Source organism: Phymastichus coffea, unplaced genomic scaffold (assembly GCF_024137745.1).
Source record: "Phymastichus coffea isolate CEN01 unplaced genomic scaffold, Cenicafe_Pcof_1.1 PCOF00205, whole genome shotgun sequence".
NCBI lineage: Eukaryota > Metazoa > Arthropoda > Insecta > Hymenoptera > Eulophidae > Phymastichus > Phymastichus coffea.
Genome location: NW_026707016.1, coordinates 138,079 through 152,157, shown reverse-complemented (window position 1 = coordinate 152,157; position 14,079 = coordinate 138,079). Strand labels below are relative to the sequence as shown.

The 14,079-nt window shown below is 43.0% G+C and overlaps 1 protein-coding gene across 2 annotated transcripts in view; it reads left to right on the top strand.

Moving 5' to 3' along the window:
- Window positions 1–14,079, top strand: part of LOC131673926 (uncharacterized) — a 41,823-nt gene that overhangs the window by 20,183 nt on the left and 7,561 nt on the right. For both annotated transcript variants that reach the window (XR_009302762.1, XM_058952320.1), the window contains exons 2-4: window positions 7,624–7,669; window positions 9,640–9,769; window positions 13,921–14,021. Coding sequence is in view for 1 of the 2 variants with exons in the window: in XM_058952320.1 (XP_058808303.1) it covers window positions 7,624–7,669; window positions 9,640–9,769; window positions 13,921–14,021 (277 nt within the window). In the remaining variant the exon portion in view is untranslated. The remainder of the gene's footprint in view (window positions 1–7,623; window positions 7,670–9,639; window positions 9,770–13,920; window positions 14,022–14,079) is intronic.

Below are 14,079 nucleotides of genomic sequence, written 5' to 3'. Positions count from 1 at the left end.
CTCTCACATCACGAATATACGTGCAAAAGTTTGCCGAGCTGTGAGAAATTGGGTTACGCTACTCTACAAGCTAATGAGCGCTAATCGATCAATTAAAAAATGTCGATCGAGACTGAGAGCTAATTAACTTGACATAGCTTGTCAAGCAGTTTTAGTACTCTTCGCGCGGCATCAAAATCATCGAGTGACGTTTTATATCAATCGCTATCACGAAGAATGTCAAGAGAAGGAGAGAAGCATGTGTATAAGCCCTTCTCTCTGTCAGTTGCACAGCGGCAGATGCATCGCGCTTGTGCTTGCACGACCTAAAAAACCGATGGAGAAGATACAAAAGAAAGAAAGAAATACGTACATTCGTTTATCGGCACTATCGATAGTGTCCCGATAACATTGTAGGTCAACGGTGATTGCGGGGAAGAGACGTGTCGCTTTTGTAGTATGCCGCGTGCTCGGCACCGTGATTTCGAATTTTAATCCGACGACCAAACTACGATTTCATCGTCCGTTAAACAAAAAAAAATAAGGAGAACGGGAAAATAACGATGTGTCATGACTGATCATCGTGTGTGAAAATTTTGCAAACGCTTTTGTGAATATTACATCAATCATCTATAAGACCAGAAGCACTCAAACTCTCCTCATCTCGTGCGCGCTGGGTTCATCTGTGACGGAGCATCGCGCAATAATAAACGAAAGTACGAGAAACGAGTTGACGAGGATTCAATTACACGCGGGTTGAAAAATGAAAAAGAAAACGGAAATAAAGCGGGGACGCTGATAAATGCTGCCACTGGCATGAATTATTCATGCGTTATTCGTCAAACAGCGCGCTGATTCTATGTGCGCGGCAAGATGATTTACAATCGCGGCTGTTCAATTAGTTAGCCGATACAACATAGAGAAAAAAAGAATCCTATAGCCCTGCGTGACGCTCAATCGTCTTCGCGAATCAGTCATCGTCCGCGCGTGCGCACACGTGTATGTGGCACGCGTAAGAAAACGAAAAAGACAGTCGAAGCCGTGCGCTCTGACATTTCCGGCTAGTCGAAATATTCACAGGCGTGCTCATTTTCCTCGAGGACGTTTGAATTTCACGTCAGACCTTTGAATTTCGGAATTTGCACGGCGGTGGATAAAAAAGATTTCTAATGAAGTCAACGAGAATGTTCGGGCTTATCAATATCTACGACTACGGCGATTACCAACGTAAATTGACTATTATCGTCTTTCGACGGTGCCAGATTGTCGTGTGATACAACCTTTCAGTCTTCTCCAGTTTTTACTTGGATGATCCGCATACCCCTTCGCTAGGCTCAACACTGAAGGCAATGAAAATTCAACGAAATACTCCGTCTAATACTCCGTTCCGACCGAGACTACTTCGATCCGCGCATAATCTGCGAACAGTCGTGATCCTCCATTCTGACCAAAATCGCGTGGTCAACAACCCCAGTGAAATTTCAGCAAGGCAGGATCTCATCCTGTCAGAATAGTGAGAAGCACGCTGCTACACACCTCTGGGCGCTCGGTTTTTTTTCGCTGGTAGAATTATCGCGCGCGGAGAGTGACTCACGTCGCGCCAGGGAATCCGCACAAGTAGCCGCGCACTTTTAGGGCGCGCCAGAACTAGCCGGACACTCGAGACGCCCGATCGATCCCCAGAACGGCAAAAGTCATCCCACCGCGAGCGCTCGCACGTATACGTATTTGCCGATTGACCACGAAACTGCGTTTCGAGATTGCGCGAAGGGACGCGGTGGAGGATCGAGTTGCCGGCGTGCGACTGCACTTTTGCTCTTCTTCTCCAACCAATAGTTTTGTTAATGGGCGTGAAAGAGAGTGACGACGGAGCTGTGCCTGCGCGCCCGGGAAAAGCTCGTTAACCGAGCGCGTAAGTCACGCTCGATTCTCGGTATTACGATTAGACTGGCAGCTTCACGTACTGCAGGCTTCGTATTATTCCGCCAGGAGAACGTTGCTAGTGTTTCTCATTTTCTGAATGCCACAGATTTTCGAATTTGCAACAAAGCAATATTGCTCATTGGATTTCACATCGGTTTGTCCAGCTAAAAGCCCATGTATATTACGCGTAAAGTGACCGTAGCGCGGCAACAGTGAACCATTCGATCGCGAAAACACGCGCTTGAAAACAAGTCTGTCGCCTTTATTTTCACTCGGCTGCAATCGCATGTGCGGCTGTATTGCTGCTGCTGCTCGCGTGCAAACACAATTTATCGCTTGTGCACTGAAACAAGAGCTTTCTCCGCACGAGAAAGCCACTACGTGATCCAACAACCAAACAACAAGTTCATAGTCATCGTACAGAAGACGCATTATCCTCTCTCGTCTCTTTATTTGTTTCTTTCTTTCTTATAATCAATGAAAGATGCCTTTTACGCGCAATGCTTATGTAATTTATCCGGGTTTTAAGTGGCCACGAAGACCAACGCGTTTTCCCTATTATCTCGAACGGGAATCCCATAAAACTCAATTAAAGTACGCGCACGAGGCGACTTTTCCGCCCGAAATTTCTTTGAGAAAGGAAAACGACGGCTTCGAGATAAAGAGTGTGGGAATTAAAGGCGGCGTTCGTTAAGTCAGAATTAACGGCTTTTGATTAACTAAACATCGTTGTCCGCCGCGCGATAAGCTTTTGATTTATAAAACGGTCATTCGTGAGACGTCATCCCTTCGAGAAAAACCAACGCAGACTTTTCGTTCAAAGATAAAAGCGAAGCGAAAAATCAAAAGGCAATGCCTGACCACGCGACATCTAAGGCTGGCCTGGAGCGACCACCGGCACTGAGGCAAAGTCGCGTGGCAGCTGTCGGATGGCAGCCTTGTCGTATAAATCTTTTTCTTTCTTCTTCTCGCGCCGAGGGATGAATTTTCGATTCGACGATCTTGCTACCGTGGCGGCGCCATACAGTCGTCGCCGACTTTTTTGCCCGTTTGACACTTGATGCACGCTATACTCTCTAAAGTGCCTCGGCAAATCGATCGTTCGCTCACTTTTTCTTATCATTGACAATTTCTGAGTAAGTCTGCACTAACAGCAGGCTATTTTTAGTTGGACATAACTTTGAATTGTTCGATTACTGGAAATTTGGTGGTTTTTTTTCAGAACATTTAATATAATGTTATTAAACAAATGAAATTTGCAATAACATTTTTTGAGTTAATTATTGCAATTATGATAAACTCGAATGAATATTTGATGACGTCTACATGAGTAATTCAACTTTTAGTAGAGTTATCAATCGTACAATCTGGTTAAAATTCATCTAACGCTAAACCATATATTATTTGGTATAATTTTAATAGAATGAATCATATAGTTTCGTTACAGGAGTCTGTAACTTTGTAATATTATTATATATTTGAGATATGAAAAAATAAAAATTAATTCATAATATAAAATAAATTATAAAACACATATCATGTTAGGTATAATCGATAGCTTAGAAAAAGTGGCGTATACATGTAGCCGAATGTACACGCGATGAAGTCAAATCTTAGCAAGTTGCTTTTTGCAGGAATCACCCCTTTGACTTGAGTATATAGTATACGAGTATCGATTACTCAGTGGCGACTGTATCGTCGTCGTCGTTGTCGGGGCGAGCGAGCGAGGAGAAGCCCCTTCGAGGCTTTGGTAATATACACGCGACGTTTCTCTCTCTTTCCTGCCCTCCAAAGTAAAGCGACTTGCCGCTGGTCGGCGGTTTACCTTTCTCGATGGTTATTGCGATGATGATGACGACGACGATAAGGAAAAGTGAAAGGGGATACTCTCCTCGCAACCCCTTCTACATATAGTTGGATTAAGCGACACCGCTTAAATGCTTTTGCACTTTATTGGTTTTTCCACGGAGCTTATTAACTATATACAGCACTTCTCGGAACTTCACTCGATTCTCGTTATATACCGATTTTTTATGATGGATTTTGACAAAAGACGATACAAAGGCGAAGAGCTCTTAACACGAAACAAAAGGAGTCGATACTAACGTTAGGGTATCCTAGTCGTGGAACGATTGAGTTGGCAACTGGATTAAAAATTAGTTGCCGTTTATCATCGTAAGAGAGCGCCGAAATTGAAATATTTCGAGGATTTTTGGGCGCAAATATTTCAACGGCTCTTTATGTTAATGACCAACGATCAATCGTCTTCTTCCTTTCTTTCTCGCGACTTCTTCGTTTGACCGCAATTAAGATTCTATATGGGCTTTTCGAAAAGAGGAACCGATGTTTTCGCAACAAAAGCGCAGGATCAAACAAACCTTCGGCGAAAATTTACTACCTTTGTTGCGCTGGCGAGAGGAAAAAGTCAGCTGCGACCTTTTACATTCATATGGAGAAAAATACTTTCCCTGTTGGATGGCACAGAAACGACAAATCACGGCTGAATTTGACAATTGGAGGCACAGGCGTAAATCTCAACACACACAAACACACGACAAATTGACAAGACGAGCTGCGGGTAACGCGTATTTATGTATCTACGGGGTAGGTATAGCACCGGTTTTGTCAGATGAATGCCCGCTGGCGTTAATTTGTGGTGGCGGGACCGTTGTTGGAAATTTTCATAGTTGACTTAGAGAGAGAAGGTGAGAGGCCATTATTTTCTATAGGGAGCAGTGGCTTTACTGGATCTACGTAAACAGCAGCGTTTTTGAAGTAGATGACACTTTGGTTTTTCGTTCAAAATGAATAACAGCTTTAGCAATTGCGCAATTGAAAAATCATCGTTCGTTCTGTGTGATTAATAAGCTTATTAACGATCTTAACTCCTGCACGACAAATTTATTCGTCCGTATTCGGACGCTTGCATCTGTCCAAATGAAATCATCCGATTCCGCATAACTGAGATTGCGCGAACTCTGCAGGAATTTTTTGACCCCGCCTCTCTCGGCAATCATAAAAATACCAAAAGTTCTCTGGCAAAAAAGCGAAGCTTCATCTCCCTCGCGCGACACTGTGCCCGTTTTCGCGCTAAACCCACTTATCCTGGTGGCGCCATGCCGCACTTGAAAACCCATGGCGTCAATTTGGGCCTCCGCTCAAGGGATAAAGAAGTCGGAACATGCGCGCACGACAGAGCGCGACCCCCTCCTTCTTCTTTTCTCCGTCACATAGTGGTCACCACGTGAGTTCTTGGGCAGCCGGCACGCGCCTTTTTCCCCTCGTCAGTTACTTAGTGCCGCTGCCCTAGGGAGAACGTCGTGTCGCGGAGACGCTGTAATTAGACGGCGGGGGCATTAATTGCCGGTGTGCTTAATAATGTCGACGCTAAGAAAGTGAAAGTCAGCGTTGCATCTGCGTATTTTATTGCAAACTGACAAAACTGTTGGTTAAAATTGGAAAAGTCATGGTCACCTGGACGCGTACAAATTGAAAAATCGTCGTTATAGATTAAGCGATGTGGACAAGCGAACTGACTTATACTCCAAGCGGCTTACTTATAATTGCTATACACCCATGCTATGCGACAGTGATAACGCAGAGAGTAACAAAGTGAATCACAATATTATTCCATTGGCTTGAGTCAGCCATGTGTGCGGCGTCTCTGTTCGTCTCACACAGTCTCATCACGGTTATTTTCGTCTAGTCTGGACAAATCTTCGCTCAAGTGAAATAATGTAACCCGTTGATAAGAGCGATGCCGTACGGCAGTTATGCTACTGCTGAGTTTGCCTCAAGGGTGAGTTTTTATATTCCTCATTTACACAACACGACCTTCAAGTGTTCTTTTCTTGGGCAATCGCTTATTTAAAAGATCCTTACCTCGAATTATAGAACGATTTTCAGGATACTGAACAGCATACTTGAATAAATCACTTGCATTTCATTGTTCGCGCCAGCTCATTATGCTATTAGCCTGCCAAGAGTAAGAGAGGACAGATAATAACCCGTTTCTTTATGTAATAAACAATTAACAATATCGCTCGCAGCTTCTTGGGAGCAAGCCGTTAATTTTTCAATTGAAAATTCAAATTTTCTTTCTTTATGCGATACACATGGCTTTTGATACACGAAGACCATTCATTTCTACGAAGAAAGAAATGCCAAAGAATTATAACATTTTGCTCATTTTACATCGTTTGCTCTTCTTGCAATAACGGTACCGAGACAATGAAAGAACAGAGCGTGTTTGTTAAAAAAAGAAAAGAAAACCCCGCACACTTTTATAACGTTGCGTTTCCAGTAAAAAACTTAGCATCACAAAAAGCGTACTGCCGGCGAAAATCCGAGAGGCAGAGTTCTCAGTTGAGACTAATAAACAAACAATAAGCTGAGGGCTCGCGCGCAAAAACGAGAGAAAGAGAGTAGCCCTGTAAATAAGCCGGCGACCGTGGCAGCACATTACTGTCGCGCGCGCTACCGGCAATTCCCTCTCTTGAGCTTTTATGCCTTTTTCTTGCCTTGGCGGCGCTCTCGCTTTGGACTTCTGAAATTGAATGATGCTCGACCAGAAAAAAGTACGAGCGCAGATTTTTTTTTTGCTTACTCTCTCTCAGAATGGTAGCAGTCGCAACTGCAACTGTGTGGCTTTGACTTTTTTGTATCGACAGAGTAACGTGTGAGCAGTAAGTATGTATACGTGTGTGTGTGTGTGTGTGTGTGTCTGATATTTGAATAATTTATTTAATTACGCGGCTTTTTGCCACGACGTGTTGACGATCAGCCGTACGGATACTGGATATTGATTGCGATCGTTACATATACGTATATACGTATAGAATCTCGTGACTAACGGTCGACCGTGATTATACTAATATTCTTATTTTTTTGTGCTAGCTTATCGATAAATGTGCAGATTCAATAAATAAACTTCAACTGATTAATTATTATGCGGAGTGGACAAGCCAGATGTTTATTTATTCGAGTATCTAAGTAGAGAGTGAAAATTTTCAAATTCCATATTGAAATTCATCTCGATAAAAAGAAAAAAAAGCCTTCGAAAGCGCGTAAATTTAGTAGCACGTATGAATTAATTCAAGAAAAATTGTCAACAAACTATACGGAGAGCGAAACACGATAGACTGCATACTCAATAAATTCTAGTCTCAGAAATATGTCTCATTATGAATATTTTACGCACGCGCATATCGAGAAAAAAATTAGCGTCGCTCATGTACGCAAGAGTATGAAATGATTTTTTTCCTTCCTTTTCGAACGGTCGGAACGGTCGGACAAACACGCGAAGCCCATAAAACATACGTGCGCACGGCAGCAATAAGGCGATAGCAATTAAAGCTCTCTAGTAACTGGAGAACTGAAAAAGCGCGAGCTCAAAGGTAGAGCAGGTTGCTGTTGCTGCTGCTGCTACTGCTACAATTTGATGCGATGATTTATTCGTGAAGTCGGACGACTGTACGTGTGCGTATCGGCGACGGCGCAGTATAGGTAACACAAGATTCGCGTTGCGCAACTGCACACCGCGACCCACTACTTACTTACTCTCCGTCGAGAAATTGTATATCCGCAAGAGAGTTTCTAGCTTTGCGTGTGCAAGCGCGAGTTGACGATTTCGCGCCTGTTGGAAATACTAGACGCGCATTCGATTTAACGCCGCCTCTTGTATGCGATTTTATAATGATTTGTCGGTTTTTTATGTTGCAGGTTACCACAGCTTGCCGTCTTAGCGAAGATTTTGTGCCTCCTAATGGTAAGTGTATTATCACAATATTTGCCCTTTTCGTCTGAAAAGGATTAAGGTTTTAAAGGTTTAACTCTCATCTCCCGAAAAGAGTATGATAAATCGCTGTTACGCGATCGTTATTCAACGATAATCGAGCCGCTGTTGCAGCTTTACGTCCCCGAAATATTTATTGTCCGATCTCGGCCAGGCTTAATTATTTATTATATCGACCACGCGCGCAGAAAAAAAATATGCACGACGGCCCCCTGTCGACTCATTTGAATGCGCACGCCCTCGATTTTTATAAGCATTATACCTTTCTAGAAATTGCCGCTCAAGTTTTTTCTATTTAGAGTTCAAGTCGCAATGTTTTCAGAGTTTTTGTCTTAATGATTTCGGTTACTTGAAAGGTTTTTCAATCATAAGATAAAAAATGATTATTACACTACTACGACATCTAGCGATTTGAATAAAAGCCACGTGTTAACTGCTGCAGGAACCGGTATTCCTACATTATAATGTAATTATTATTCAACTGTAAATAACCTTTGGAATTTCCCAGAAAACCAAAAAAAAAAAAAGAAAAAAAAAGAAGAAAAATCACGTTTCTTAAAATTCTCGTAGCGTTTTAAATTAAATTACGGGTTATTTAAAAATCAACAGAAGGCAAGTCACCAATGAAAAACAGAGGAACGACGTATGAAGAAAATTGCCATCGCGATCGATCTCGTGTCGCCGCGTTGTATTTTTTCAGTAGCTGGATGTACCAAAGTAAAAAGAAACGAAGAAAAAGAAAAGAGGTCTTGCATATCTTTGATTGATCGGGTATTCCAGTCTGCGCGGCAAGGACGCGAGTAGCGAAATTATATGGTTAAGGGCGTGCGCGACGAGATGATTTAATCAACGCGCGATTGTCGAACCTGTTCTCGATTAAACGGTACTGATAAGGCTCTCGCGTACTTTGTCGGTTCTCTCGAGTTTGCTCCTTTTTTCCCCCCGAGACAATCAACGAAACCGTGGTGTATTTTCACGCTCACTCGCCGTCCAAAGTCGAAGAAAGGTGCCGCGTGATATACGACGCCGATGGTCCACCGTGAATAAATTAATCGGTTCTTCTTCCCTTCCCTACTCTTCTTCCTTCCCGAGGATTCGGACGTCTCTACTATGTCGCGGCTTCGACGTAAATTGAGTCTTCTGCTCGCTGTTTTCGTAATCGATTTTTCGGTCGGCACATCAGCCGATCTTTCTGCAATCGATATGGGTTATAAAGAATTCTTCTTCTTTTTTTTTGGAGCTATTAATTGAAATGTAAACGCCTGAATTATGGTAAACGAGAAAGTTCAAAGAAATGAGCTTTATCTTATAAAACTTGAAAGTTTTTCTCAATTTATATATTTATACATTTTTTTTTTGTTGAAAAGCATTTCAATACGGAAGTTTGTGTGTAGCATTAATGAAAATTATGCTAATGAAAGTTTCGACGTATAAGGCTTTAATAAATTTGGCGTACCGGTAATTTCATCCGTTCCGATAAATTTCAGCAACCGGGTAAAATTTAACAAGGATACGAACGTCAAAGATTTTTCCGTGGACACACGCATACACACACAAATCTTTGGATTCGCGCCGGGGCCGTCATAAACGCCATCGATAGCTTTTTACCCTCTACTCGCGTATACAGCCTCTCTTTTAACTTCGACATAAATAAAACATCTTTTCCTACTGGTGAATTTCCTGCGAGGAAACTATGTCAGTCATAACATCGCGAAAACCGGCCCGTAAAAGTGCGCCGACGTAAATACCGAATTTTTCGCGAATTTATCGCACACACTAGGAATACCCTCGTCGCATAATGTTGCCCGGGGATTTTTACCATACGGGCATCGTAAAAGCTCTCGGCATGGAGGTCGACGAACTTGAACAAGCATATAATCGCAAGCTCACTCGCTGCTCGCTCAAATAATAAAAGCTTGGGTGTTTCTCTTGTGTTCGCTTAGGTGGTGATGTGCGGGGCGGTGCCGTCAACGGTGCCCTCCGTGAGTCTATACTCGACTTGCAGCAGAGGCAATGTTACCGTTATGAAACAGGTCAGATCTATGAAGCAGAACGACCACAATGCACCCTATCGTAAGTACATTTCGCCAAAATATGACTGACGTCCACGGTTCGATTATAACTGGATGCGCGCTGTCATTCACAATTTTCAAAGTGACCTCGCAGAAAGCAAACTTCACGCTATTCTACATAAGCATTCGAAAAAAAATCAATTGGTTCGGAAGTATCTGCACATTAGTCAGCTTAGTTGATGAATTATATAGCTGTAAAACGACTATCCGTGACATAAGATAGTTGCGCAAAAAACAGATATTATTACTAGTATTTAATGAGTCTGTTGCGGTGCGTCTGATATTCTGACAAATCGATTGGGCCACGTCAAAAATGAATTTGCATAAATATTAGCCTAGTGACGATAATGCACCTCGATTTCGAGAAACGACTGAATAAGCAAGCAATCACACACTGCCGTCGTCCGGAAATCGCAGTACGCACAGAAATTTCATAAACCATTTATCCCTCGCGTATGCATGCTTCAGCATATAAAGACGATTCGGTGAAATCTGCATTCGATAAGTGCCATATAAGAGCCCCCCGGTGCGCGCCGATCGCGTGTCCGTTGTCGACGCAGCGCGCCGCCTCTATTTTTCTCGTTCACGACGATCGTGGCGGCACTCTGTAGATATTTTCGTGTGCCGAGTTGTCTTCCTTTTTTCACGTTCCGACAAATTGATTTAATATTGTGCGCCGCGTGTAGGGAATTTCGTATACGGCGCCAAAACCTTGCCATTGATTATTTTTATCTCGATAAAACAAATTTCATCCCCCCATCCCTCGACACCTCAACCTAGAATGATCTTTGCTCGAGACTTAAGCTGCAGAATAAAGATGCATTACATAGTGTATACAAGCTTCACGTTTATTCTTGCGTCATTCAAGATAAACGCCATCGCGTGAATCGTTTTTGGAAGGGCGCGAGAACAAATAAATACGTTTCACAAAGGGCGGACGCGTGAAATGTGGATTGCGAAAGCAAGAGAGAGAGAGAGAGAGAGAGAGAGAGAGAGAGAGAGCTAAAACAGGTACTAATGATAGACTTGTTCTATAGTCTGCAACTATCATAATGAGAAATATATAGAAAAATCCTTTCACGCAAACATATAAAAAGCCCTTCATCATTCCTCCATCTAACGCACAGCCACACCTCTTTTGCCGCCGGCGTATTATTTTTATCGGCTAGCTGCAACAGCAGCAAAAGCGCAGACCCATAACACTAGAACGATATCGTTTTCGCTCCAGTTACCATTATGGAACTGCCCGAGTCACCGCGGCAACTTTTAAAACCCTTTTCTCTCTCTCGCCTACGGTCGTTAATTTGGCCGAGTTTTCGTATCTCTCGCAGTACTCGCTGGAGGAAAACAACGTAGTCGGGGATGGGCTTGATTTGGATGCCTGATTGATTAAAACTGGTTAGCGCTCGATTTTTCTGGCGACGGATGCGACAAACAAGTGTTTGTTAAGAAGAGCTACTGCTGGCTCAACTGATATTTAATAAATTGAAATTATTCAGTTTAATGTTCAAGCACGATGTTGATCGCGAATCTCACCGTAGAGCGCGGAAAAGAAGCGTGGAAAGAAATGTTACTGTCGCCCTCTCTAAAACGCTCCATAAACTGAAATGCGCAGGAGTGGTAGAGCAGTACACGCGCCAGGACACTCACGTTTGTTTATCCCGAAAGCACGCTTACGTTTAGCCGCGTGGCGTGTATAAGGTGCTCGCGAACAAGCAAGGAATGGAGGTGGATTATAGTCGCGCGCGCGTAGGCCGATTAATCGGAGGAACTTATCGTCGCTTGGGATCTCTTTGGCGGTTTCAACGGCGCGCGCGCGCAGATTAGAGGCTGGCAAATGAATTAAAAGGGCCGTTTTAATAAAAAAAAAATAAATAAAAAAGACTCGCGCTCTGTGTGTGCATGGCTGCTCGGCATCGATTACCCCCGCACGATAATAATACCGACGCCTCTCTCACTCACTTCTCATATATTACCTTTGCTTCGGATCTTCTCCCCTCCCCTCGACGGTTAATCGAATATTGGGAGCAGTAATGATCGTCGTTCGCAGAAGAACGCACCGAAAATAATATCGCTGCCTTACGCCCTCTATTTCTGCCGCGTCTAAGTGGCCAATTTCGGCTGGCTACGAGCGACCAAACTTGCGCCGTAGAACATCCGTCGGAATTTCCGGGTGACAACTGCGCCCGTCTTTTGTTGCGAAGGCACATTTTCGCAACGACTAATTGCGCGGAGTATCTCTGATCGCTGCTGCGCGCGATAAATCAATCTCATGGCTACCGAGAGAGAGAGAGAGAGAGAGAGACCGAGGGAGGGAAATTGGATGTTTTTGCTTAATCGTACGTGTGCTCGATATGTACTCTTTGATCTACCGATGCCACCCACGAGCTATGGGAAAGTTTGGTTGCCAAGCGTCATTTTCATGCATTGTGCGACTGAACATTTGTATTGACCCTGTTTAAAAGATCATTTTTATTTTTACAAATTGACTTGCCAGTCAATAGTCTAAGATTATAATGTCGATTTTTCGTAGAGTATATATCTCGAGAGCTTTATCTAAATAAATCATCTTGCGCATGAAATATTCATAGGGAAAATCAATTTGAAAATTAGCATAATAATATTATCTGTTGATATTTCAACGTCGTCGTCGATTTGTGCTCGAACATGTACAAGCGCGCAAAATAGAGTAAACGCGCGTCTAAAGTCAATCAATTAATCGTGCGCGCATAGCCCCTTTTCCATAGCTTTTTGCGATCGCAATCGATAATGCAGAGCTCGCCAGCCTGCGATAAATTCAATTAGTTATTAATGGGCTCTACCATTAACTCTCCTGTCCCGTTACTCTCTCTCTCTCTCTACCTCTTTGCCAGTATAATGATATCTTGGCGCGCGCGGGAGTATAAAGAGCTAATTGATGCACTTTCGGTTTTTCGACATTCACAGATTAAAGCTCGCGTGGAGAGAGAGAAAGAGAGAGAGAGAGAGAGAGAGAGAGAGAGAGAGAGAGATTTTTATCTCGGTCTCGAAGTGCGCGTGCGCAATGTCTAAATTTCTTCCTTTTCTCGTGGGCATTCAAAAGCCGTTCGTGTTTATTGAGAATCAGATACGAGGACAAATCGCTTAGGATCAACGGTTCTCACGAAAACGATCGCTCTATAACTCATCTCTCTCACTTTTACGAATGTCTGTATTAATATGGAAAAAAATTGAGTTCTCCGACAATGTTAACTCTCTCTCTCCCTTTCTCGTGTGTGTATCTCTCTTTGATAGAGCCGGTCTTTTTTTCTTTGCGGAGGGACTTTTTTGTTGGGAGAGTTTAACGAGCTTCCACGATGACCGTCCTGCTGTCTTCGAAGATCCCTCGCGGGTTCCCATTCTGATGCCTTCTACTTTTAATCGGATGCACGAAATGTACCAGAAATTAACACTAGATTTTGGAAAAGATTTTCACAACGCTAAGCTTACTGTTTTCTTTCTTTCTTTTTCTTTAAGCAAATAAACAAATTTAACTCGCAACGATGCAAAGACTCGTACGCTGCTTCCACAAGCACTCGCACATAGAAAAGGAGTGCCAACATCTCTGGAGACAGTAACGATTCTTACGTAACTCATGGTATTCATCTTTAGCTGAAAAGGTTTCCATGCAGTATTCGCGAAATGTTTCACTCGCGCAAAACTGATCTGCAATCCTCGTGCACGTGGATTTCGTAATTCTCGTGATAAAAAAGTCCAGTATACGTATGTAGTCTACGAAAAAAAATGAATGCCCCCTTCCGCGCGTACTGAGTGGCTAAGTACATAGACCTATAGAATCCAGCGAGCGTGAGTTTCTTTGCGTGTCCCCTTCATTAACACCGCAGCTGTATAGGCAAAAGTGAGCGCCGTGAAAAGCCCCGTCGAAAGACTAGTTCTCGGAAAGCCAATGCCGTGAGTCTCTCGATGTTTCTCTCTGTCTATCTCTCTCTCCCTCTCTCTACTTCTATTTTTTGGAGAGAGAGAAAGAGAGAGAGAGAGAGAGAGTGACTAGAATTCTTCGTCGATTCTAGGAAACGAAAATCGAAGTCAGAATATCGGATGCTACATGGGGTGTAGGATAATTTTTTCGAAGATAGTTTGTAAAACTCGCGATTATATGTTCATATGTTTCAGAACTACTAACAACAATAACAGAAAATATTCTTATGAAAATGTTCATTTACGCGGAAGAGGTCGACAAATACATCTGCTTCAATAAACGATGGAAAATTGTCGTAAGTATCTAAGTATAAAGTTGAACTTGCTGACGGCCGAAGATTCGAAGCTCATGCA